Source organism: Channa argus, chromosome 8 (genome assembly GCF_033026475.1).
Source record: "Channa argus isolate prfri chromosome 8, Channa argus male v1.0, whole genome shotgun sequence".
Lineage (NCBI taxonomy): Eukaryota > Metazoa > Chordata > Actinopteri > Anabantiformes > Channidae > Channa > Channa argus.
The window spans coordinates 2,052,128-2,079,463 of NC_090204.1; the positions used below are offsets into that span (position 1 = coordinate 2,052,128).

General features: G+C 40.4%; 2 protein-coding genes across 14 annotated transcripts in view; both read left to right on the top strand.

Moving 5' to 3' along the window:
• The window catches only part of evi5b (ecotropic viral integration site 5b), a 33,108-nt gene extending 14,398 nt beyond the window's left edge, over window positions 1-18,710 (top strand). For 6 of the 12 annotated variants that reach the window (XM_067512768.1, XM_067512760.1, XM_067512758.1 and 3 more), the window contains 13 exons: window positions 477-566; window positions 750-847; window positions 1,247-1,307; window positions 2,482-2,535; window positions 3,667-3,699; window positions 4,107-4,259; window positions 5,040-5,171; window positions 5,672-5,812; window positions 5,953-6,111; window positions 6,489-6,635; window positions 7,191-7,286; window positions 12,675-12,770; window positions 16,906-18,710. In XM_067512768.1, the coding sequence (XP_067368869.1) occupies window positions 477-566; window positions 750-847; window positions 1,247-1,307; window positions 2,482-2,535; window positions 3,667-3,699; window positions 4,107-4,259; window positions 5,040-5,171; window positions 5,672-5,812; window positions 5,953-6,111; window positions 6,489-6,635; window positions 7,191-7,286; window positions 12,675-12,770; window positions 16,906-17,172 (1,527 nt within the window). In that variant the 3' untranslated portion in view covers window positions 17,173-18,710. Of the gene's footprint in view, window positions 1-476; window positions 567-749; window positions 848-1,246; window positions 1,308-2,481; window positions 2,536-3,666; window positions 3,700-4,106; window positions 4,260-5,039; window positions 5,172-5,671; window positions 5,813-5,952; window positions 6,112-6,488; window positions 6,636-7,190; window positions 7,287-12,674; window positions 12,771-12,887; window positions 13,000-16,905 lie in introns of all 12 variants that reach the window. The other 6 variants (XR_010915000.1, XR_010915001.1, XM_067512762.1 and 3 more) reach the window with 6 other exon arrangements.
• Window positions 18,711-18,856: 146 nt separating this feature from the next.
• On the top strand, window positions 18,857-25,025 carry gfi1ab (growth factor independent 1A transcription repressor b). 2 transcript variants are annotated; one of them, XM_067512778.1, is made up of 7 exons: window positions 18,857-18,953; window positions 21,370-21,629; window positions 22,204-22,389; window positions 22,957-23,333; window positions 23,639-23,776; window positions 23,912-24,077; window positions 24,265-25,025. In XM_067512778.1, the coding sequence occupies exons 2-7, from the start codon at window positions 21,518-21,520 to the stop codon at window positions 24,441-24,443; spliced, it is 1,158 nt and encodes a 385-aa protein (XP_067368879.1). In that variant the 5' UTR covers window positions 18,857-18,953; window positions 21,370-21,517; the 3' UTR covers window positions 24,444-25,025. The 2 variants fall into 2 exon arrangements, with proteins under 2 accessions (XP_067368879.1, XP_067368880.1); XM_067512779.1 differs by having other exon boundaries at window positions 18,859-18,953; window positions 21,511-21,629.
• Window positions 25,026-27,336: the final 2,311 nt, after the last annotated feature.

Genomic DNA, 27,336 nt, shown 5'->3' on the forward strand with positions numbered 1-27,336 from the left:
GAATTAATCCCCATCGCTAAGCAAAGCCATGTTCGCCGGTCAAAAAAGCATGTCTAGCTAATTAGCTTATATTAGACTTTGACTTATGATTCTTGCACTTTTTCTTTATTCTAATGTTTGTGATCTAATTGTTATCCTTACTGTGGTATGTTGCTGTGTCTGACAGCCTAAGACAAATTTTCTAAGATGCAGATGTGAAATCTTCAAAAAAAGCAATAGGACAAACCCATTAAAGCAAATAGTTTCCTTTACTAAAGATGTTATGTTAATGTTGCTAAAAGAAGGACTTATCTAGAAACAATTCTTTAGTTCCACCTGTTGGAGAAAACTAAAACTACAGTTTAGATTTTGATAGTTATGTGAGCTGATTCATAATTTTCTTGAGACTTGTTTTATGAAATGTTACATCCTCAGTTCTCAGATGGACATTGTACTTTCTATAGATGTCTCCCTAATGATTACTGGTGATTTTCCAGGGTCTGGAGATTGTTTTCCGTGTGGGACTGGCCATCCTTCAGATGAACCAGACAGAACTTATCCAGCTCGACATGGAGGGAATGTTACAGGTATATATATATAATGAGGCCTCCACATAACTGTAGTTAGGCAGCTCATATTTTTGATGTGCTTGTGGTTTTAGTTCTTTAATTCAGAGAACAACCCGAGTAAAACAGAGTACGTAGTTGTTAAAATTTCTTAGGTTATGAGTGTTGCATTTACACTGTCACTGCTTTCATACTGTGCTTCAGCACTTTCAGAAGGTCATCCCACACCAGCTTGACAGCGGACCTGATAAGGTGATCCAGGCTGCTTATCAAGTCAAGTACAATGCCAAGAAAATGAAAAAGTAAGCATCAAGCCGGTTTCTAAAATGTTATTAGTTGAGATGTACTTCAAAACTAAATTTGGAAAGATGCAGAGGCATCTTCACGTATCAAAGTCAGGGGTTGATACATGAAGATGCAAGAAGATGCTTCTTGTACTGAGCTATTACAGCAGCTAGTGTCATCTGCTTTGGCTGATTCACAGGTGAGAAGCTTCCAAATTTGCATTAGCTGAGACAGTGAACACAACAGTGTTATGGATAAAAGGCTGACTACAGTGCAACAGATGTGCATTTATAGATTTTATAACATAATCTTGCATAATTTTGTGGATGCCATTCTTTGAGTACCACTTTTTTTATTATGTCTTTATTTGTTTAATGACACTAATGTCTTTAATAGTTCTCCATGATTATTTTTAGGTTAGAAAAAGAATACACTACAATCAAAACTAAAGAGATGGAGGAGCAGGTGGAGATAAAGGTGAGTGGAGATACATTCAAGTCCAGAAGCATTAAAACGATTTTGGGCGTTTTTTTTAAATCTACATTTGTTAACCATTTAGGGATTAATAGCCATTTTTGCACACACTCTACCATTTCAATTACTAATAGATAATTTTTTTGAATACTTGAATGGAAATTCTTTGCAGTCAACGATTGTGTGAAGTGTTGGCCATTGAAGAATATCACTTTTCTTTGCCTTGAAAAATTTTCGCAGTATGTTAGGTTGTTTGCCATCTGCAATATGAAGCCACATCCAATAGGTTTTTTAGCTTTTAGGTAAATCTGAGTATGAGTATAAACCTCTACAGTTCAGAAATCATCCTGGTACTTTTCGTAGAGGTTGCATCTTGGCAGCCTGACATGCCCCCTGCCATGACAGACAACAAGTTAATTTGGCTTCAGCAGTCCAGAGAATCTTATTCAAGAACTGGACAGGGTTTTCAGGTGTGTCGGAGTCTAATCTGCTCTTACAGTTCTTACTACAGCATTACAAGTGGTTTGGACCGTGTTGTGCAGTATTTACATCGATGAAGCCCTTTCTTGACTGTAGACTTTAACAAACACATACATGCCTCCTCCAGTGTTGTCTGGACTTAGCCAAATGTTGTTAAGGGTTCTTTTCTTTACCAAGGTAGTCATTGCATTTAGTTGTCTTCTGTGGTGTGCTGGAACCTCTGGTGTTACTAAGCTTGCCAGTGCATTCGTACCAAACTGATTTGGCAACTCCTAATGCTTTTCTTATATCTCATGGGTTTATTTTGTTTCTCAGCAGAATGATGGTCTCCTTCACTTGCACAGACAACTCTCACTTTGTGATCAACACTCTGAACCAACTTCAGACCTTTTCTCTACTTGATTTGTCAATTAATAATGAGTGAACAAGTCACCCCTGGCCATGAAACGGCCTATCATCAACTATTCAGTGACCTAAAAGTATTTGTAAATTTGAGAGTGTGTATAAAAATGACTGTAAACTGTTAAATTAAAATACTTTTTTTTAACCTCTTGAAATAAAGTTGACAATCTGCACATGAAATCATTTTGGAAGTATAGAGATGAAAATTTTTCACAGTTCATATATATCGATAGAGATGTCCAGAAATTTCTGTGTCAATTTGTAATGTTTCAATGTATAATTCCTTGTTGTGCAGAGGCTGCGGACAGAGAACAGGCTCCTGAAGCAGAGGATAGACACACTAGAAAAAGTAAGTCTCTGGCAGCATGTGTCACAAAAACTCCATCACCAGACAAACCAATCACACACTGCTCACTGCTCATCAGCATTACATTAACTCATCCAGCTGTGTATGGCCATGCATTATACATCTCCTCCTAATGAGGAGTCTTGTCTGTCACTAACTGGGCTGTTAAATTGAAAGTTGGACATGTACATGACAAAGCATTGTTGGCTAGAAAAGTACGATGATTTTGTGATTGTAGATAAAACGCTGTAATAGCCAGATTTGGTACTAGAAGATGTCTTGGTGTCACAGTAACACTTTCCTGTGGCTCGAACCATCTCATGTAGTGAATTTAACATTCACCAGACTCCACTAACTGAAGCAGAAAGTGTAACAAGCCTGTTTGGAATGTGAAAGGTGTTGCTTGATGCTGTTGATACAAAGCACTGCATGCAAAGCATTGTTTGTATCACTCTGCACCTTTTTGTCTCTTTGAATGAACACTTTGGCTGCCAGGTGAAGGCACCATGCATGAGGCCTGCCATGGATAGCAACAGTGTCTGCTACACCATGTTTGCCTGCAGGGAGGAACACTGTGGTCTAAACAAGTCCATTATTTAAAGCCAGCTCAAGGCTGCTGTTCTCTGGCGTGTCCTTGTCACATAACTCCTAGGATCTATTTAACTCCTCACTAACTGAAATTATTTAAAAGCCCTGAGGAACCACATCAAAGAGCTTCTGTTCAGTTAAACACCACTTACCTTCCTAACACTGTTAATGTGCTTTTGTTGAACCATACTTCACTCTTGGCTTAAATTAGAGCTGTCCTGTGCTTTTTCCTGTCTGAAACCTGTCGCTTGCATTATCAGCACTGGCCAGTTCTTTACTTTGTCACCACCTCATCTGTACCTTTTTAAACTTAGCTGAATGCAATGTTCCATTTCCTTCTCTTAAAATAAACATTATCCTACTGTCTGTGCAAAAAATATTTCTGGAGGGAAAATGAACATTGCATTTCTTTTCTAAAACAATCAATTTTTTGTTTGTGTGCTTTAAACTGTTCTATGGATTGTGTCTCTCTCTCTCTCTCTCTCTCTCATTTCTCTGTCTCTCTCTTTCTCTTTGCTGTCTCTTGTTGATATTTCTGTTTTGTAGGAAAGTGCTTCATTGGCAGATAGATTGATCCAGGTATATTGCTCATATTCTCTTTACCTTTTTGTCTTTTATTGCACCTTTCTTCTCTCTATCTTAAGTATTGCATGCTTCTGATTTGCAAAATAGACCCACAAAAGCAGAATTTAGACTGACCCTAATTGACTATAAATTATCTGGAACTAAACCTTATTATTCAAACAGATTATTGCATTAGATAAGTGCATGAAATACGAAATTGTGGTATGTCAGACAACATAAAGAATTTACAAAATGTGCTAAAGAAAAAAAATTACATGTAAATCACGGGTTTTTACATTTAAAACAAGCATGTCCTTAGAAAAACCCATTCCCCTCTCCTCTGATTTGCCCACCCATTCCGCCCGCTCGTTTCCTATCTTGCCATACTCACTTTACCGCTCTTCGGGTTGTTATGACCCAAGGGACAAGTTACTCGAGCTCAGGAGGCAGAGGAGAACTACCTGGTCAAGCGGGAGCTGGCCACAGTCAAACAGCAGAGCGAAGAGACCAGTGCTCAGCTGGAGCAGGCCAAGAAAACCATCAGGCAGCTCCAACATCAGCAGCAGCCACAAGCGGTAAGGAGGGCCAGAGGGTCCCCAGCTGGCGGGTTGCACTGTCTCTAATGTGACAGTCTGTGAAGTTGAGCCTGGGATATCTCCCAAATCTCTGTGTTGTGCTGGCCTCAGTCTGGCCAATTTAATATTATTTTTTGTTTTGTAACTGACATCTGGCGCAGTGAGATTGTGTTCTAGCTTCATATGTGTCACGGTAAGGCCTCAGCTGCTCAGTTGGACATCTATTACCAATACCCAAGCAATTGCAGAGCATGGCTTTGCACACTCACTTTGCACATTGGTTTTGCATAATGATCTGTTTTGACATGCATGAATTAAAATTGGGACAAGGAGTACTACATGGTTCAGTCATCATCTACAGTCTTTGACATTCTTGAAAATGCATTCATGAATTTGTAAGCAGTTGTCTTACACACTGGTTGTAGATTTCACACATGGCACACCCTTTTCACAAAATGTCCTCCCTCCTTGACCTGGCATTTTAAATTATTTATGCTTGGAAAATACAGCAGAAAACGCGCAGGCATTATTGTGTTTTACATAATTTGCTCTCCTGCTTCGCAATGAGCAATCGTGAATTATTTCTGTCAGAGGTAAAGGCAAAATAGGTCTGAGGTAAAAGAAGGGTAGGATTCTTTGTGGTACAGTGTGAAAAATAATTTTGGGGCTCTGATTTACATCACTGGAAGTTTATATGTTCTTCATAAAATGACACACTTTTATCAATATTTGTAGCACTATTTTCCACCCCTGCTTATTACCCTGTGTTGTTGGTTTTAGAAGGGGCCCCCTCGGTACTCAGAGGAATCTGTCCTGCAGTTGGAGAGAGAGCTTGTCCAGGCCCGATTGAAGGAGGCAGAGTCCCAGTGTGCACTCAAGGAGATGCAAGACAAGATCCTGGATATGGAAAAGGTAAGTTATTGTAATCCTCTTTCAAAGATGTCTAAAGAAATAAGCTCTGAAGATTTCCCAGAGTTTTCACACATGTACCACATGCTGGAGATTGTCTGAGTCCAAAGTATTCTCATTGGAGAAACTGCTTGATTTCAGCGAGAGGCCAGCAGGTACAGAAGGCACAACACAATAGGGGAAACGGTGTTTTGTTTACAGCACATCGGAGCCCTGCACAACTGATGCCATGGCAGTTAGCTCATAGAATCGTCAGCATTCCCACTAAGTCGCCTTTAATTCTCCAGACGATTCCGGACAGAGCCGTGTTTTAGCCTTGTACTGGGGGTTCACAGGATATACTAGGGTTAATCTCAGGAGCGTCTCTCATACACTACCTGAATGAAGGTTTAGTCAACACACATTGTTATTATGATATGTTCTACAATAATATGTAATTACATCTCAGGACAGCAGTAAAGCTACAGTTTTAACACATAGCTCTTTTTCACACCTTCTTTTAGAGGAACACATCACTACCGGATGACACAAACGTGGCACGACTACAAGAGGAGCTCATCGTGGTGAAGCTGAGGGAAACCGAGGCTCTAACTGGCCAGAAAGAGTTGAGACAGCAGGTTAGAGACCTAGAGGAGCACTGGCAGGTGAGCACCACAAGGTCAAAACAAAAGTTAGATCCATACCCTGTCATAAAAATGCCAATATCTGTGAAATGGAAAGAGAATAAAGGAAAATTTTTTGTGGGAGAATAGTAATTTATTGAGATTGTAACACCTATTCTTAGCGTCACTTGGCACGAACTGCTGGTCGCTGGAAGGACACCCCCAAGAAGAACACCTTGAGTGAGCTGCAAGACGAGCTGATGAGTGTGAGGTTGCGCGAGGCTGAGGCCCAGGCAGAGCTCCGAGAAACACGGCATAGGATGCTGGAGCTAGAGACACAGGTCAGAGGTTACGACATTTCTGACCCTATTAACCATTACAAGCTCATTTGTTCTTTGAATAATAATTATTCAGATTCTTAGTATTCATATGATTAAAATTAGAATAATAATAGAAAATGTAAGTAATACTGTAGCATGGACACTTAGGCTTATGTTTGTATATCTAATAAACAACCAGTGAGCTGAAATGCTCTACCTGTACTGTCATACAGTAACCTTCAGGGGGCAGCAATCATCTGTCAGATACTTCAGAACATGGCGTAGGAAGTTGTTACTAATCGCCCCCTGTTGTGTTTGGATATATGTTTCTGACCTTGCAAAGTAAAAATTAATCTTACGTTGGCTTTTTTTTAAATGCAGTGTCTTTGCTTACTCAGAATCAGATTCACAGTAACCATCTGCGACGGGCAGAGCAGGAGAGTCGCTGTCTACAGGACCGTGTGCAAACATTGATGATGCAAAATAAAGATCTGCATGTGCAACTGCAAGAGATCAAGCGGAGACAAGCTGAGATTGAATGCAAGGTACACATACAAGTTAACACATACACTCTTAACACTGTGCACACGGACAAATCACTACATATTTTGTCGTGACATAGTTTGTGAAGCATAACACAAGAAAGTTTGATTGAAGTATAACGTTCATCAAAGATTGGACAGTATTAACAGTATTTATTTCTGTTTAACTTGTTTAAAGTCTTTGCTTTGAGCCTTAATAAAATGTGAACGTGTCTCTTAGTGCTTGTGTTATCGTATTATGTTTCTCTGATTACATCCTAATGAGGTCAGTGTCCAGATCCAGAAGGAGGAAGTGACTTGTTCTGATAGTATCTAAGTGCTGACGCGGCCAGATTTCTGTCATCTCTCCCCGATCTGTCAGGACTTTCCCCATGCAAAGTTCACACATCTAGAAATAGAAAATATACAAATTATTATAATACTTGACATTCAGGATCTTTCTGACCTTTGTAGAACTGCAATTAAAATAATGTCTTTGGCTCCATTTTTTTTTTTTTTTGTTTGTTTGTTTTTTTTAAACCGTTGCCTCAGAGTTTGGTCTGGTTTGCTTTTTTGCAGAGCAAGGAAGAGGTGATGGCAGTAAGGCTGAGAGAAGCCGACAATATTGCTGCCATGGCTGAACTACAGCAACAGATCTCAGAGCTTGAGATTCAGGTAAAGTCCCAACACACTCCCTGTTACATCTGTGTACAACATCACACTCCTACCTCTGCAAGGATTTCCTCAACTCCAAACCGCATTTAACATATTTCATCGTTCTTCAGACAGGAAAACAAAATGAAGCATGGTTTCCCACTAATTATCTTGACTGTGGCGCCCCGCCTTATTTTGCTTTGTACTGCCAGTTTCATAATTGACTTATAATGACAAGATAAAAGTATCACGTTGCATTTTGCATTGTTTTATTGAAGCATGTCTCTTAGTCCGTCAGCCTATTTGCAAGCGTCACTGTGTCAGATCAGCTCTCTCTAACTAACTAGGCGTCAGGCACCGTTGTGCATAAAACAAAGATCTTTTCTGAGGCGACATGCTTAATGAACAGTTAGGGAAGACGGTTTGTGTAGTTTCAATGCAAAGTGCCTCGTCTCATATCACTTAAAACTTCATTATTTACACTGAGCATCTTTGGTAGAAACATTTGACCCGACTGATGCATTTAATTTAAAATTAAATGCATCAGTCGGGTCAAATGGGGGGGGGGGGGTAGAGGGTTTGCGGTCCATCCACCACAGTCTTACAAATTCCTATGGAAAATTCTGTGTGGTATAGTGACAAAGCACTGGTTTATTCTTGTTAGAATGCATGGAAGAAGAGGCTTGGTTAGTGTTTCTCATTTAGTTTCTCACTATGAGCGATGGACTATAGATATTATCTGCTGAATTTAGAATGATGGTGGTTATTTCACATGACAGATTTCTGTATTTGTGGTTTAGTCTGATCTTCTCACTACTTTGAAATGAGCAGTGCTCTGACAGAAGCAAAGATCAGCAATTCCCACCAATCAGAATTTCACAATATGAGAATCTGGTAGCAGTTGATGTTTTGTTTTTCTCATGTTCCTATGGATACACCTCATATACATTTCTGATTAAACAGCACCCACACAGTACTGATGAAGCAGATTAGGTGAGTTTTTACGTATTTTCTTTTATTTCTGACGGTTGATTAGTAAGTCATTAGTATTACTCTAAGAATGGAATGAAAGATTTGAAACTGAAGTTTTACGTGCTTTACACATTTTATTGGAGGATAGTGAATCAGAAGATACTATGTACAACATAGAGTAGTGTATTTGACAAGAAGCCATATCTGCCTAACAATAGAGATTTGACATTTTTTACATACATTTTTAATCAAAATGACAAAGGAGATAATTTGTTGTTTGCAGATCTGGCTGTACAAGAATTTTCCTCTTTTTAACTGGAAATGATGTGTTTTCATTTTGTATTTTTAGGAAAATATTTTGGAATTGAGGATCCAGACTGCTAACCCTTATCACCAACTTTTTGGTGATAAGGGTTTTGTTATGTCCAATATGGCGGGGACGTTATTGTATCACAGCAGTGTGCCGAACCAGACATTGTGGCATCTGCATAAATATGTGTCATTGTTTGTTTTAATACGTGGTCCCAGGTCTTCAGCTTGGCACAAATTTAATTTCTGACCATCAGCCATCACTTTCTAATTAAATGTACCATTCAGTAAAAAGTCAAGCGGTCTAAATGCTTTCTGAAGCGACTGTAAATCTTTGCGTCAAAAATTAGTAAGCGTTTGACTCTGGCTTGCTTTTCACTGAGCCCATACAGAGCAAATGCTTATAAAGTAGTCATACTTTGGAATTTTACATCACATAATTTCTTATAACTTAGAATAACAGTGAACTCATTAGGCTTATTGACTCATCGGCATGTGTGAAAACATCAAGATGCTGGTCATGTATTACTGTTAACCTCTCTATAGTCAGTACTTTCCAGCACCACTTCAAGAGTTACATCTTTTAGGTCTGTGTGGATGCTTTATTAATGTTTTTTTACATTCTTTGTACAACAGCTTAAACTCCAAAGTTTATTGGATTTCCAGCCGTGCCCAGTCTTGCTGAAACACCAAGTAACCAGGCAGGCTGTGGGTATGCACAAAAAAGGGTATGAAAGATGTTTATGCCACTTCCCACAAAGAAGTTTATACATAATAATATATTTGAATATGTGATTCATATTAAACTACGATTTACCATTGAGCGCCTACCACCAATTCTGTGGTGAGAAGGCAAAAAATGAGGAAAACATCTGTATGCCGCATTTCCGAGTTAACGATTATTTACGAACATCTTTGAATTGATGTCATGTACATGTAACAATACCGTGAGCTCTTACAAAAACAGAATTCATAAGCTTCAGTGTCCTCGTGATTGTAGGTTGAGCCATAAAGTATGCAGAAAGGCATTTTGGGCATCTATGTGCATCTGTCAGCACTTACTTTTTACTTGGAGATCAGTGTGGTTATTCACCAGCTGCTGCAGCCGTCAATCTCCCACTTTCTTTTGTGCCACTGCCTCCATTCTCCCCAGTGTTCTGCGTTGACCTATTATAATTAATTGTGGGAAGGTTTTGAACTGCGTATGAGGCTCACCAAAGTGCGCACATTCTCACTGATTGTGGTTTATAAAAAGGAAATGTACATGGAGGAGCACAATTTAATAAATCTGATAATTTCTGACATATACATGATATTTTCTGTTTTGTGCAAGTAAAATTTTGGCCAGCATACTCTACACAGTTATAAATTAGATTAATTGAAGAATAAAAATGTTCACTAAAATAAATTGATACACCACAATTAGTACTTGTTGTTGATATCTGATTATGCTAATCCTGTAGGGATGTAGCCCAGGACAGTTACTGTGTACTTTATACCCGGTTATACTCTGCTACATACCATTTAATAAATACGTATGTAGGCCTAAGAAGTGTGATGTTAAAGTAAATTGATTTGGTTTAAATATCAGTCGCTTGAAGTGTGGGCCCTCTCTCACTTGAGTTATTGATAGGTCTGTTGGAAACGGTTGTGACTTTGGGTCAAAGGAGTAGTCTTTTTAAAGCACTGCTGTAAATGGGTTCTTAAGTTTAAGGTGTTTCAGACAGTCTAAGCTAAAGGCCCATGCTATTTATACCGATGACACCTACAGTGCAAAAAAACCTCCCCCTCTTCCATTTCAAGAGCACACAATCACACAGTGTGGTCTGAGGTTTTGTTACTAAGTGATAGAGCAAAAACATGCAACACCAAAACTTCACCACTACCACCTTCATACTCTTTAGAATCTACGTAATGAAATCGGTTGAGTGTGTCAATGACATGCACATTATTTACACGGAACTTTTTTTTTTTTTTTTTTTAATAGATAAAGCACTGTGAAATTGTGCTGAGGGGTTTTTTTTTTGGGTCAGGATCAGGGCAATATATCTAATGCTCTGTCTGAGTTGAAATCAAGAGTGCCATTGTTGGCTTTTTGGTCTGTGGTTTGGTTTGCCTGCTCTATAAGTTGTGGCTGAACATTTTTCTTAAATTGCAGTTGCTTCGAAATCTTGTTCCTTGACTTTTGCATCAGAGAAGGAGATGCATGTTAATGAGCTCAAATTGCAGCTCCGTTTTAATTTACCTGGTTACTGATGATCATCTCGGTGTCGTATGAGTCAGAATTGTATGACAGCAGAACTTGTGGCTGTGGCAGATACTTATGGCATTGTTGAATAGTTACTTTAAACAGTAAGGTAATGTACAGTTTATCTTATCATCCTCCAGTAACAGAAAATCTTGCAGAGATTTAATGAACAGATACAAATTAAAGATAACTAGTGAGTAATGATGCAAAACATTGCCAGTGAAACTCACATATCTAGAAAGGTTTATGTGTAGGACTCTTTCACTCTCACAGTCATGGCCTTTGTTTAACGCCACAGCCTCACTGTCTCTGGGCCGATAGGAAGTGGTTTCTCATCTTCAAGCAGAGACTCTACCAAAGGTGACATGCATGGTTTATTTTGAGGTTTCTATGACATGCTCACAGATTTATACTAAACGTTTTACCCTTTAAAATACATTCTTATGTTTGCTCTGCGTTTGTTATGTTCGTGCACTCATGTTGTGTTATGTGACATGTTTAAAATCCTGTAATAAGCTTTTTAACCAATCATTCTGTTTCTTAGCTGAGAAGCAACCAACCCAAGACAAATTTTAAATATTTTAAAGTTGGATCTTTAAAAAAAAAAAAAAGTTACACGTTACAGGTGTAGATTTTTAAACCTCCTTAACAGGCGTCTTTGCAAATTCAGAATAAAGCATATGTCATTTCCACAACAACAGAGCTGCACATAAAGTGTAAAAATACTTTGAATGTGCAGACTTAAACAACACAAATGAAGTTGTCCTACTCCTACATCCACTACACAACCTGTGATTTTGCTCATTCACAAGATGTGACAATTGTGTTGATAAACGGATGTTAATCAGTATCCAATAATCTGATGCCAGATTATTGGAAACTGTCTGTACAGTCAACTCTCCTTTTCGCTATTATTGCACCGTTAGAAGAAAACAAAGTTCAACCGATTGTGCGGCTGCTGGAACATGAGGAACCTGTTTCTCTGAGACATTTGACGTCCCCTGCCACAGCCTGACACCTGGTGCTTTACACAGCTGAATACGAGGAAGTCTTATCAACTGTCTGCCCCTTATTGTTGCAATGTTTTGGGGGGGCACAACCTCAAAAACAACAGATTTCTTGGAATAACTTAACTTGTTAAGACCCCTTCTTGTGGAGGGTTAAATGCCTACCGGGGCCTACCACATTCAACCCCACCTTACCACAAGAATCAAACACTGTATGTATTTTGGGGTGTTAGTCAGGCAGAGGAGACTCTGTGTCACCTCTCTACATTCTCACCCCTCCCCTACTATGTGCGGTGTACAATCTTCCATTTTTTTTTTTTCTGGTCTCATTGTTCCTCTGTGCGCCCTTCACTGGTCTCACTGTCAGGTTCAAGGGTGTGATTGAGGTTCGAAATACAGGGCGTGTTTTTCTCCAAAGCCTGCAGATGTCTTCACCGAGGAAGGTAAACATCACATGGGCTGTTTAACTGTTAAATCTAACAACAAACCTCATCCCCAGAGCCCCAGGAGGAAATCAAGCACAAATGACACTTTTCTGTTTCCTCCAACATCTGTCACTTTGCTCACGCAGCACACATGGCGGCATTTCTTCATGCTTCTTTTTCAGTAAACAGGCTATGGTGTCAGCCACCTTTTGTCCTGCTTGTACAGACGTTAATGGGCATTAATATCAAAGGGTATTCGTTAGGGCACGAAGTAAACTGTATGCTACATTTGTCCAGTACTCCCAAGTTTACCCGCTACAGTAAGTCTCTGCCGATGGATTTATAAGACGCTGAGGTCAAATCCCCCAGTAGGAAAACCACTCGAATCAATAAGTGTTTTAGCTTTTTTATTTATTTAAAAACCAAATCATATTTCATCTACCAACAGAGAGAAGAAGGAAAGGTCCAAGGCCAGCTGAACCACACAGACTCAAGCCAGTACATCCGAGACCTCAAAGACCACATAGCAGAGCTAAAGCATGAGGTGAGGTCTATTACTTAACTGCACTATGTAATTTGGCTAGTGTTTGTAAAGTGCTTGGTAAAGATTCAGATTTGTTGTTTAGTTGATTTTATTTTTATTTTTTTTTATCTATTTCAGCAGATTTCAAAGCATTCCTTCAGATATGGTTTTACTTTGAAGCAAACAGATTAGTAGAAGTGTTAACAACACCCAGAGACTTCCTGTGTGGAGTTGACAATGCACACCCATGGTAAATACCTTCAAAGATATAACCTACGAAACATAGGTTTTCACTAAGCTTATTATACCAAAAAGCCAAGACAAAGGTTTACCTGTTTTTAAGCTGAAAACAAGAACCAGAGAAATAATGATAAAATAATAAAAGTATTTTTGGACAGTATGGGATTAATAATGAACAGAACTGTCATCGGAGTGAGAGCACATCCCTGTGATCTTTCCACCGTTCTCTTTCTAATCTGCCATGTACAGTTTGGTAAAGAGTTTGCATCCCGTCTTATAATTTTTATTTAAATTACATATTTAATGCAAATTTAGATTCAATTAATTTGTAATTGATTTATGAAGAGCCCCTTTCAGACATGCACTGGGCGACTGTGGCGCAGGAAGGTAGAGCAATCGTCTACCAATCCCGCAGTGGTTGGTTCAATCCCCGGCTCCTCCGGTCACATGTCGAAGTGTCCTTGAGCAAGACACTGAGCCCCAACTTAGTTGCTCCCGGGGAGTGTTGGCCAGCTGCATAGCATTGGTGTGTGAGTGTGTGTGTGCTAAGCAGTGAATGAGAAGCAGTGTAAAGCACTTTGAGCGCGCAACATGCTGCTGCACCCATGAAGTGGGCGTGTTGATGAAGTTTCGAACACTCGACTGCTGCTGCTGTTGCCGAATGTGGTACATGTCTGAAAGGCCAATGTCGCTGGACAATGTCCAGAGGCTAAATTCTCCTAACAGTGTCTGGGGTTCAATATGTGAACTAGGAGGATGCAAACTTTTGCACTTTTGTAATTTTTGTTATTTTAAAATTGTTGTTTTTTTTTAAACACTCCTTGACCTTGTTGCTGTTTCATTATCAGAATAACCAAAATGGTCAAGGACTTTATTAAAAACCTGCCAAACCAAAAGGTCCAATGTCATGGATGGTAAGAATTTCCCCACTAACTTTTTTCTTTTTTGTCCTTTCGGCTTATCCCGTGAGTTCAGGGTCGCCACAGCGGATCATTGTCCGCATGTTGATTTAGCACAGTTTTTTTTTTTTTAACGCCTTCCTGACACAACCTCCCCCAATTTCTACTGGGCTTTGACCAGCACTGCTGGTTCAGTGGGGGTTCAGTGTCTTGACACTACAACATATATTGCCAGGACCGGGGATCGAACCACTGACCCTGTCCTCCGTGGACGACTGCCGCTAACGATGAGTTTCAATTTATTCATAAATAAGTTTATCTTCTTGTGAAGATAGTTTTAAAACTACAACTATAGGTTGTTGTTATGATTGTCTGTATGTAGGTAAGGTATTAACAGTAATTCTAACACATCTTGATCTTACATATTTATAAAACTGAACAAGAAAACAACCAGATGAGTTGAACTGTGGTTAAATTGTGCTGCATTCATTAGCTCCTTCTGGCTCTATATCAGGCCAGTCACTTGGCTTCAGAGTCAACTTGCATTGAAAGTGGTCTACCTCAGTATGTGTCATGCTAACTCAAGTGTCTGCACTAAGCAGATTTGAAAGTAGAGGGGTTCCAAAACAAGTCCCACCTTCCTTCTTACTCATTCTCAGAGTTAAAACTTGCATCATACTGCTGGAAATGTTAACTGCAGCCAGATGTTGTTATGATCAGAATTTCCTTTTTTAGTTGCAACAACATGAAGGCAGATTGCCCAGTTTAGACAGGTGTAGGTAAACAGGCATTTTTTTAATTGTGGTATTGTCTTCTATGCTGTGAACTGGTCTCTGAATGCTGTCTCTCCCTACACGTCTGTCTGGCAGAGTGACCCAGGTGAGTTGGTACAAATGTGCCGTGTAACCTCCAGTATAATTCAACCTTGTGGTGACCCTCAGCCCCATTTTACCTGTTTTTGTTTTTAAACAGCGAGGGAGACAGTCCCAAATGCATCGGAAGACATGTTTAGAGAAACATGGAAAAAAACATTTACACATTTATTATATGACTTAAGTACAGTTTAGAGGTACTGATCATTTATGTACAATTTTCACGTTATGATACTTTATGCTATCACTCCATTACATTTCAGAGGGAAATGTTTTACTTTTTCATCAGCTTCATTAACATAACTGATCAGTAGCACCACCTTTACCAGCTGCAACATCAAAGTCACAAAATAAATTGTATAATCAATTGCGATGTAAAGATATTTGTGATGTTGCAATATGCCAGTTCAAATAGAAGTTGTTGTAGGACTGACCGTATCTACAATTGCTACATTATGGCCCAACTGTCCCAACAAATACACTGTTTTCTACAGGTTTTGAACTGCATGTCTCAAGCAGGTTTAGACATGAGCAGCCGTCGACTTGGCCTGGCTGCTAGGGGGCTAGAGTATCTGCATTAATTGCCCATCAGTTCAACTGCCACAGCTGCCCAAAACAGAGAATATCAAACTAGTACATGAACTAATGATAAAGGTGGTTGGAGCATGGATTTGTTCGCTTGACATATATGGAGCAACAACAGACAGCTCCTGCAGTGCCAGGAGCAATCTGCAAGCTCTCCGCAGAAAAGAAGCAACCACTGTTTTGGGCCATGATCTGGATCTCATTTTTAACAGGCTGAAGAGCAAGGAACTGACCCAGGTGTTTACTGAAATAGAAAAAAGCAACTTTTACACAAATTTTAAAAATGATATTTATAAATAAGCTTTTTTTTTTTCTTCATTTTTTGAATATTGTTTTAAATATCATGTTGTGGACTTTTTCTGGAATGGCTTTTATAGTTTTTAGTAAAATATCTAAGTACGTTCTCCACCACCGGAGAATCGACAGGGTGCTGCTTTAAATAAGAGTTGGGGAAGTCAACCTGAAGTACACCGGTCAAAACCACCTACACAGTGTTCCCAGTCCCTTCAGTTGTATATACCATAAATCTCATGTTAGTATGGTTTGTTGAAGTGAGTTTTTAGTGAGCAGAGTGGATTATTGACTCCCCCTTTGCAGTTGATGATGAGGTGGGGGTGGGCATTCAGACACACGTCACGACTGCAGTTCCTCAGAAATGTGCACTTCCTACCAACCATATGGTGCAGCAAGTCCTCTCCAGCTTGTTCATGGGAAAGATGCAAAGTTAAGAGTGTTTTTGAAAACCCACTTGGAATAAGGTGCAACTTTAACTGGTGATTTGACAAATATTGGGTGGGTTAGTTTGCCACCTCTGATAAGCAGCAGAGCACAGACCCTCCATGTTTCAGTAGAAACCATTTGGTACTGTTTCCCATCCTGTCCACATTGGAGCTAAAACCACCAATGACCAAATCATACACGCTTTGTCCCAAATTCTTACTACATACTGATAAAGACAATCTGCATATGTAGTGCATAGTGTCCATATTAAGTGTACTCACTAAAAACTGCTGTGCAGTTGACGTCTGTACAGATACTAATTTGCCATTGTGTAATTTACGGAGGAAATGACAGCGCTACTTGTAGCTGAATAAATTAAAGCTGTTGTAAGTTGTGGTGAAAAAGTATCTAAAAAATTAAGGGCTTTACTAATTGCAAAATCATTTTATTTTCACTTTTTGGGACTTTAATCAATCCAAACATTTGGTTGTTGTTGCTTGTAACTGCACTTGTATATTGGTGTGTAGTGCTCAGAGCACACTGTTGGAATGTGGCATGAACTTGGGACTCAGCTCATGTTTTACCACTTTGTTTCTTTTCTGGACTCTGACCTGCATGTTTGAAAAACATATCATTCTTAATGTGCCAGCGATATTGAATATACTGAACATCACTGGCTGCCAGCAATTTGACTGTATTGTGTTGAACACTTTGTTACTGTCTTATCTGTAAGTCTTTGTTAGCTCATTCTGAGGTTGTGTATGTGTGCTTTGCTCATTCCTGACTGTAGGAGAAAAGTCTGTGCATTGTTCCTAAGACTCTTCATCCGTATTTCCACAGATTTGCTGCCTAAAAGGTCAGAGGGCCTTGGCCAATCAGCCCACTTTTGATGGGATCCACATCATCAATCACTATGTGGGAGAGGAATCTTACCAGTCTTCAGATGATGACGGAGTTAAGGGCCACACACTCCAGGACCCCCAGCAGAGAAGTCGCATCAGGCTGCACCCCAACCTCAGGGACACCGACAGCGAGGAAGAGGAGGAAGAGGAGGAACTGCGTCTCTCTGTACCTCAAGGCAGTAACCACAAGTCCACCACCGTGTGACGGTCACCTGCTGGCTGACAGAGTAGGGACACACAGACCTTCAACACTCCAGTAGCCATTTCAGAGAAGTCTGGATCTGGAGTTCTGGATTACGGAACGGAAGTGCATCATCATTTCATATCATGAGAATCAAACTTACAGAAATAGTATTTCTTCATTTACCTCCTTTTTTGTAGTTCCTGTTTTCTTATTGAGGGCAGTAGACACCAAATAGCTGGTCAGCAGATCATTTAACTGGACCTCAGCAGAGAAGTAAATAATGTGGAGTTTATCAAACTCCACCGGGCTACAGAGGCTGGAAGAGGAGGGAGTTTTAAAGGGGGGTGGAGTCAGCCCTTCCCAAGCTTCCCCTGTAGGTACAACACAGAGAAAGAGACTGTGCAATAAGACATTTTATGCTATATCACATACTTTATTCAATGTGTTTTTATATTTTTAAGGCCTTTTATAAATGACATTCAAACCGTTTTGACGTTGTTACTAAGTGTCATTGAGGCAGAGGCAGAATCGTTTGAGTGCTGTGTGTGCACATAAAAATATCTATCTATTGTCCTGAGCTTGGTCAGAGCCTGGTATCAAAGCTGCTTGTGTCAGCTAAGCGTTGGCTTGATGCAAAGATGACTTTTGGCCTTAGCACATAATGCATGCATTTTACTGGTGCCGCTTTATCACAAGCTCAGTGTGACATCTGAATACTTGTAGATATGTAAAAGTTAACTAAATATTTTTTTTCAATTCTTTTTGAACTTAAAAATATGTGTCTATTGCATATCTAATGTTTAGAGTATAATGTACTATTCAGAAAAGGGACATCTTGTTAGTCTAATACAGTGACAGAAATGACAAATCCTGTTTTTGAGACAAGTGAGCTGAATTCTTGTTAAGAAAACAAAACTGATTTCTCCTCGATAGATGTCAGTTCACTGCTCAGACTTGTCATGTTGAATAATATGTCGAGAGGAGGGGACAGATGTATCTCTTAGCTACTGTTGCTATTGTCTGAAAGCATCCCAGCTTTACTTTCAAAATAAGCTGAATGCATTTGTGTATCACGATTTTGCACGGAAATAGATGCAGACTCCTGAAATGTGAGATAGAACTGAGATAACACGTTAGTACACTTCATAACAACCCAGAGAAGGATCAGGAATTGTCAAATTTCACCAAAGTCAGCAAAGTTTGTTTTGTGCGTTTCTACAGGTCAGTTCCACTTCATTTCATGTGCAAGGACCTGGATGTGTAACACTTTATCTAAATGTCTGTTCTGAACACTAACCCCTGTATTCACAAGTCTAGGAAACAGAAAATATTCTGACTGTGATGATAATGTCCCTTTGATGAACAAGATACATTGTGTTGCTTGGTGGACAAGGAACACGTCAGGCACTTTCCGTATCTGCAGTGCAGTAAGACCACACATGGCAACACTACGGAGCAGTGAGCACACTCTGGAAACTAAATGAGATTGTGTGTGTGTGTGCGTGTGTGTCGGTGTGTCTGTGTGTGATGATTTCACAATAAAATGTTTGATAAACTCAGTGCCTGATGTCTTTTAATGGTAGCAGTGTTGAACTTGAGTCTGTCACAGACTGAAGTGTGTGCACATGTGGGATGTTTAGTCTCAGCAGTACCTTCCTCTTTGAAGATTCGTGCTTAGATTGACTGTTTCAGGAAGTGATTTCTCGTGGTTTCAGAGCTGAGCCTCAACTACTAATCATTTCATGCAGAAAACCACATTTTAAAAGCACATCTCTCTTCGGGAACCCTGAACTATTTACCAGGTTTGTATTATTACAAAATGCTGGCTAAATATTTTTCATTATCCGAGCCTGAGGAAAGTGCATATGTAATGGCTACAGTACAGGGAGGTCAGTGTGATGGTAAATTCTTTTATTGCAGTGATTGATGGTGCTAGTGGGTATTTTGGATATGGGTTTGCAGCCATAACCAGTCAGCGCTTATGCAAATAAAGGCTGCTTGTAAGAGAACAGCTCGATAATTTTTGTAGATTCACCTGTTAGACAGATGCTTGGTTGTGTTGCTACATAAATACAATTTACATTATTTCAATCACAGATGGACGTTTGGATTTACAATTAATATTACCCGAATTATTGTCAGAATTACCCCGCCTCCCCCCGTCTAAACAGGTATGAAACAATATAAAATACGTGATACCACATGTTTTTAAACTATAGTCTCCATTTGTCGAGGTTGTAAAGTGAGTCCAAATGTTTACCACAATAAGGGCGCATTAACATAGACTCTGGTGACGTGTGGGAGCCAATGAATCATTTGGTGTTTTCACGTGCGTTTCAAAGCTGAAAATTTTCACAAAATAAAAATTTGTAAATATGAAGACAATAAATTTTTGCACCACTAAACCACAAAAAAAAAAAAAACAGAACAAAAATGTAGTTTATGTCCAACAAACTCTGGCTTCTGTACAGCGGCAGGCGAATTAATAAAAAACACTCCAACGTGTTTAATATCTTGTTAATTTTAGTTTGCTGTTTGTGATAATTGCTTTGTTGCTGTTATTGGGACATTATGCCTGTTTTATTGAACGGCCACTAGCGGTTACGCCACCTTAGGTGGGCCGTTACGCAGCGTTATGAAACTCTGAAGGCCTATCTGTTCAGTTCGGGCACGAGGGCCTGGCTGCTGCTTTTATCGGTTCGGGTTCATATCTTCCCCAACACGTTGCCCGGATGCCACGGCCGTAATGTTGGTAATCGAGCCGCGGCGTGTGTCGCTTTGATTTCCTGTCCATATTTACTGATAGTCACGTTTGACTTTGCTGGTTTAACACCAGGCTGCACACACCCCGAGCGAGAAACAGTTGATGCTAAATTTGCCCAATCAGTCTTTAGTTGAAACAAATCTTACTTTAAAGCCATACAGTGGGCAAGTGCATTTAAAAATAATTTTAAACAAAAAATAATAATAATTAAACGATATGAGAAGCCCGTTATCTAAAACGAGTTGCTTATTATTATTCTTTAATAACAATAAGTCTGAATGAATAAGGCAGGGAGACCCACTCCATCAATATTCATTTGCTGCAGCTCACGGTGATAAAGGGACGTGCGCCCGCTGCTACATCCTCTTCTTCGGCTTTTCTCTGCGTTATGACGCCAAACGGCCGCTACAATTTGCGTCCCGAGTGAACAGAAGACAAAGTGGCTCTGTTCAAGTCTTCTGTCTTTTGAGTATAATGCGCAGGGTAATGTGAAACTGTCACCGCAGGCGTGAGGGTGTCGAGTGTGTGTCGCAGAATGACAGCCGATGGGCTCCTGACCACCGGCCAGGAACAGAGCAGAACCAAACCTTGACATGTGTGGACCCCTCAGCCTCGAGTAAAAATGAAAGCGCTGATTAATGCAACGTATGCAGCCACCGTCTATTTTTGCATATTCTAAATTACTCTAATTTTATTCGGTTCCCTTTTAGGCAAAATTCAGTCACATACACACAAACCTGCAGAGTTTGATGAAGTTTGAGTGCTTATAATATTGGACCCTATTTATAGGCTAAGTGATAATGATCTATATCGTATATCTATAAAGTGTATCTATATCTGCCTGTGCAGAGTTTCCCCACCCCTTTACTTTACCACTACGTGCCACATGCAGGCTCCCAGCAACAGACACCCTGGGGTGCGCCTCCGCATTTCCTCTCCCCTGCCTCCTGCAAAGATTTTGTAAGGTGCTGATAAACGTAATTTCTCCTGATTGCCACGGTCTCCTCTGGAGACACGAGCTGTAGTCTGGTCCGAGGGGCTCCAGCAGCTCCTGACGGTAGAGTTAATTCAAAAAAAAAAAAAAATTCAGACATACCGATTTTATTTTCACATTACTAATCCTCGTAGTTCCACGGGTGTTTCTTGAAACAAAAGTAGGGTAAAAGCTAAATCCTCCGTCAGATGTTATCAACTCGTGAAATGAGTGAGTTTGCGTTGGTAAGAGGTGACAAGAAGTCGCCCCCGCTGCAGACAGTTTTCCTATCACCTGTAATCACCCTGCGCGGTGACTAAAACACAGCGGGCGGAGTGTTTTTTTTTTTTTTTTTTGTGTGTGTGTGTTTTTTTGTTGGTGCAGAGCCCCGAGCGGAGGGCAACGACCAGCAGTTACACCTGTCAGTCCATGCAACACCTGGCAGACGGGACGTCTAAATCTGCGCATGCTCCGTTGTCAGGTTGGTCACAGTTAAAGGACTTGGACGCACATCTCCGCACCAGTGGAGACCAGGGCTTTGCAGGATTCAGAGCGAGCCGCACCGTGGACAGAAGGACTTGTGTCTCCAGCTGGATTACTGTCACTAATTGTCTGCCCTCAGATCAGAGATGCCTCGCTCCTTCTTGGTGAAGAGTAAGAAGGCGCACACTTACCACCAGCCCCGGACTTTAGAGGACGACTACAGCAGGCTGGACACTATCCTGGCGCATATATGCTCAGGTATATGCACAGTGATGCATATTTGTCCTAAATATGATGCATTGCCTTGGCCATTGAATTTGATTGTAAAATTGATGCATCAACTTCCAGGGTGTTAGAGAATTATTAGGATTAGAGGCTTAAACACAAAGGGAAACTGTTTGCAGATCACTCATACTTTCAATGACTCAAAAGCGTCACTTCATTTTATTACCATTCGTCGTTTTGTTTTGTATTATCAGACTTTCCTCGAAAAACGCTAAATTCAAATTTAAGGTGGATTTCTGACATTTACAGAGCAGTTAATATTGAGATTTTAAACTGGCGAAAAATCATTTCGATTAATGGCCCGTATTTAAACCGTGTTATATTTATGATGTTGCATTTTGTTATTCAATATTTTTTTCAATTACGTTAGGTTATTGTAAAAATTGTGTTCCTGTAACTGAAAAAGTTACGTATGTATTTAATAGTGACTTTCATCATGTTTACTGTATTATTTAAATCTTCACTTATAGCCTAACATTGCAGGATGCAGAGATTTTTTTTTCGTAAAGATGCTGACTGCCCCCCTCTCTGCATGTGTCCTCCTAAGATGCAGATAAGCACGCAGAAGACACCGTCATGACGGAGGACAGTTACGGCCTCTCTCCGGACTCCCACCTGGCTGATGCTGCTGATTATTCCCCAAAGTCCCCGCTGAGCTGCGACGACAGTCTGTGCGATCGCTCCCCGGATTACGGGGACTTCTGGAGGCCCCCGTCCCCCTCTGCATCACCGGGTACGCGCCAGCACACAGCACACACCAGACAGGGTTTTGTTCTGCAAACCAGAAATACTGCGCATTCTGAGAGAAAGGGAAATAGTACAGCCTCAAGGAGAGAAAAAAAAAAAAACGAGCAGTCGATGATCACACTTACTATTTATGTATTTCATGTAAAAACACACCGCAGACATCCTTTAAGTCTCAGTAGGAACCTAATATATATTTTTAAAAACCTCTGGATATTAAGAAATTCTCTCTGTTTGGTAAATAACAAAAATGTACAAAAGCTATATGTGAATGCTGATGTCATCTAAAAGTGTGTCAGCCCTTGAAAAAACTCCAGGCTGAATTTTCCAGTACTCATTCCCATTCATGCCTTTCACGTCACATTCCTTCTGTCTCTAACAGTTTTCTTATATAGGAATTCTTTAGGAGAATACTGCTTGACCTCACAGGGCCTCGGAAATGCCCCTTTAGCCGGGTCACTTTTTTGTCCTCTCAGGCTCATCCTGTGACTTCAGGGCGGCCATGTCACTGCTTTCATTAAAATTTCATCCAGCCTCTGTGTTTCCTTTGCTGCAGTTGATTCGGAGAAATCCCTGTCTCCTCTGGTGGATGAGACTCAGACCTTCACCGTTCCCTTCCGACCATATGCGTGGAGTAGCTACGCAGGGCCCGGGCTAAGGCCCTTGGTGCAGCAGAGCCTCCAACCCAGCATGGACGTGGACAGGGGCCCAACAGCGATGAGCTTCTACGGAGACAGTAGCACTCATTCAGCACTGTACACAGAGCGGGCTCTGGGAGAAGAGACTTACAGCAGCTACAGGAGGCACGCAGCAGCTATGCTGTTTCCTGATGGAGGCCTCGGTGGAAAAACTCCCAACATGAAGGCCCAGTCTGACCTGCTGTGCAGCAGCCTTATCCTTAATGGTGCTTACAAGTGTGTCAAGTGCAGCAAGGTGAGGATGGAGATGCCTACACAAGCTCGACTTTGCAGGGACAAACACATGGGTAACAAAGGCTCCAGGATAGGAAACGGCAATAATTCCACGACTTGGGATCATTTGCTGTTTTTAAATAACATTGTTGTCCCAGTTGTTTTACGTGGTCCTTTAAACATAAGACAGCATTCAGGGGTTATGCTCTGTACTTGACCTTTGACCTTGTTGAGGGCGATTAACAGTCACAAATGTTGTCATTTATTTCTCTTTAAATATGTATGGCAATATTCTGATCTTCCATTATTTCACTGTCTGTGCATTAGGTGTTTTCTACTCCGCACGGTTTGGAAGTCCACGTCCGCAGATCGCACAGTGGCACCAGGCCATTTGCGTGCGAAATCTGCGGCAAAACCTTCGGACACGCAGTCAGTCTGGAGCAACACAAGGCTGTGCATTCACAGGTAACCTCACACACTTCAAACCGCATCCTGCATTTCACACCTTTTCTGGGTTTGCATTTTGTTGTTAACCTGCCTTCCTGTCACAAAGGCTGCGCTGACTTGAAATGACTAAACCCGCTAATGCTCACGTTTCAGGAAAGAAGTTTTGACTGCAAAATATGCGGCAAAAGCTTCAAGAGATCGTCTACCCTGTCAACGCACCTGCTCATCCACTCCGACACTCGGCCGTACCCGTGCCAATTTTGCGGGAAGAGGTTCCACCAGAAGTCAGACATGAAGAAACACACTTTCATCCACACAGGTAAGCGGAACGAAGTTTCAGTCGTTGCTAGGAGGCATCCGATGTCTGCGTAACGGGCGCGCACAGCGTTACGCAAAATCAAATCAAATCAAATAGAACAATCCGAAATCTCCCTTGTTAAAAATACAAACAATTTAAAGTTCACCAACATGTTTTCTAAACGTGCGCTTGTTTTTCTCCCCTCCAGGCGAGAAGCCGCACAAATGCCAGGTGTGTGGAAAAGCGTTCAGCCAGAGCTCCAACCTCATCACACACAGTAGGAAACACACCGGATACAAGCCTTTCGGTTGCGACCTCTGTGGCAAAGGTTTCCAAAGAAAGGTGGATCTGAGGAGACACAAAGAGACACAGCACGGGCTGAAATGAAGCCAAATAAACCGCGGTCACCGCACAAAACCCGGTGATCTGACTGTAGACTCTTAGATTCTTGTTCCTAAACGACGGAGGAAATCTGACAGAGGCTTTTTTCAGACCAAAGACTTTTTCAGCTTCTGTTCCCAAATAATGTAAAGACATTTGATGGATTAAGAATTACTTCGATGTTTGCCGTCCGACTTTTTTTTTTTTTTTAAATGACGGAACTTTATGAATCTTACAAATAAAACACTAAATCCACCCTTTTACTAAAGTGTGTTATAAAGGACCAGACACCAAGAGATAAGCTGTGAACTGTAAGAAACAGAGATATGGTGAAGCGTGATAAAAAGAAATTTATCATGTGCAGGCGATGTCAGCTGATATTAATCAGCTTGAGCGGGCATAAAACCCAAAATATTTGTACTCACACTTCAGCAACCGGATCGACAACAAAATCTCCAAGAATAGATGAAAATCTGCGCTCCTCCAAAGAACGGACGCATTTTTATTTTTCTTGAAAAGAGATGCAGGCAAAACAGCCTGTTCAAGACTGTGTGATTTAATAAACACCAGGGTCACCGCCCACCCAGCTGAGAGCTTCAGTTTGGTTTTTTAAATTTTGCACATTATATTTTATTTGAGTTTGTTTGGTTTTATTGGAAACAAAAATAAAATAAAGAGTGAAAAAAAAACAACAACAATCTAATGAGGAATTCTTGTCCAGCTGAGTAATATGGGATCGACAGTTGATCCTAATTTATGGGTGCAGCTTTTTTATTTATGTATTTTGCTCACGCCAAATAACACGAGCTATTATTTTAAATAATAACATAATTTATTATTAGCAGAAGTAGAGGTCTAGTTGCGGTTCTTTTCATGCTGTTATCGTTGGTTATTTAACACATGAATTAAACTGTGAAAATATCACAAAACGAAAATATATCTACTAATAAGATACTTGGTTGTCGAAGTTTCTGTGTAGATGATTAAAGCCACAGGCCAACAGAAAACAACCTCACTGCCGTGATTGTGATTGCCCAGAGGCTCCTGTTTGTTTTGACCAATGCGCCGAAGTGTTTGCACCATAAACAGTCTGAGCAGATTTAACCGTTAACCTAATGCTTTTAACCCTCATGGCTGTTATTGAAAAAAAGAATAGAAAAAAAAAAAACGAGTTGTGGCAGAAACATAGAGCAGGCGCCACATGTAGCAGCTGTGACCCTCAGAAGGACTGGTGCTGACATTTCCCTTTGGCTTCAGTGTTTAGATTTGTGGAAAGTGTAATGAACAGATATTGTTTTAATCTGAGCACATTTGTGAGCTGGTTATATGTAAAGAAATGACAGCAAATGGCCGGAACACAGTATAGACGAGCGGTAAACAAATGTGTGTGGGAAGACTTCTTTCATCATTAGAAAAATGACGTTAAAAATCCACCTCAACATCTTTTCAATACATTTGCCTGTCACCTTTTTTAAGAAAGCTACAGAGAAAAAAAAGAGGAACAATCAGATAGTTGTCTTCACTTAACATTGATTGAAATCACTGACTCACAAGGATTTTTTTTTTATGCCTCACTTCCCCCCAAATCGTACAAGATCCAGGCCTGCGAAAACACTGAATTTTTTAAACCCCAAGATGAACAGGCTGAAGGAGAGGGGGGGAAAAAAGTGGGCTTGTTTAAAAGAAAGACTCGCTGGAGCTGTGCACAACTGAGTCAGGACAAGTTATTTATTCTGCTGCAATAAAAATACATTTCCTGTGCAACAAGCTTGAATTTCCTAATGCTAAAATTATTTGAATTATACAGGTCATTGCGCTATTTGGCAGAGTGGCTCATGCAACAGGATATCTGCAGTTTATAAAGGAAATTACCAAGTGGCAGATAAACAACAGAGACAAATGTGGCCATGTGAGATGGGCGCACTGAGTGATGGTGAATCTGATCACAGGGGATTTTGCTCCTGTTGCAATGAGTTAGTCATTAAGTGCCTTAAACATTCTGAGGCCACCAGCATTCATAAGCCACCAGCCTGACCACAAGGCTTTGATGTACAGAGCAACAGTGTGATATCAGGTGCGTAAGCTCGCTGCTGTGCAGAAGAGGAAAACTGTGAGTAAACGTTAAGTCCACTCCAACTTAAATCTATGAGCATTATTTTAAACACCGCCTTGTGATTCAGAATAATTTTGGATTCATTTCTTGAATTCCAAGCACAATCTCTGACGGGAGCTTTACCAGCAACGTCAGCCAAGCCATTAGGCTGGCCAGATTTCCTCCAAGGGCAAAGGGTGGATTTTTTTCTTTTAGAGCATTACCCCACCGCCCTAAGGCATATCAAAAATGAATAGAATATGGCTCGATCAATTCTAGTGGGCGAGTAATCCGAGCGTTGCAGTCTGGGTTTTAAAATCTAGGCCTGCGTATGGTCCATGAGCACACAGTGGAAAACATGCACAAATACACACATCTGTGCACACAACCTCTCCTGCACACTACACACACAGAGGTATGAGTGGATTAATGTTTCTTGACAGACACAGTTGTGCAATTAAAAAGTTCAGTGTCTGGGCTTTGTGGTTTTGGATGTTTCATTATTAATCTAAAATTCCACATAAATGATAAAAAAGGAATTTTAGAGTCCCAATTTGGTCTTTGATTTAGATTTTGAATTTCGCATGAATTCCCAATGCGGAATCAAACAATCTTTACATCTACTATTGGTTTTATTGTTAAACACAATGTGGGAAATCTACAAACACCTTTATTTCCTAAGTTTAAGTAAAACTGGTGAAGTCAAAGTGCAATAGCTTTTGGAGACCAGTCCCTATCTCCTGATGCTAACAATGAGCTCAAATCCTCCCATCTAATACCTCAGAACTTTAACAAATGGTTCAGATC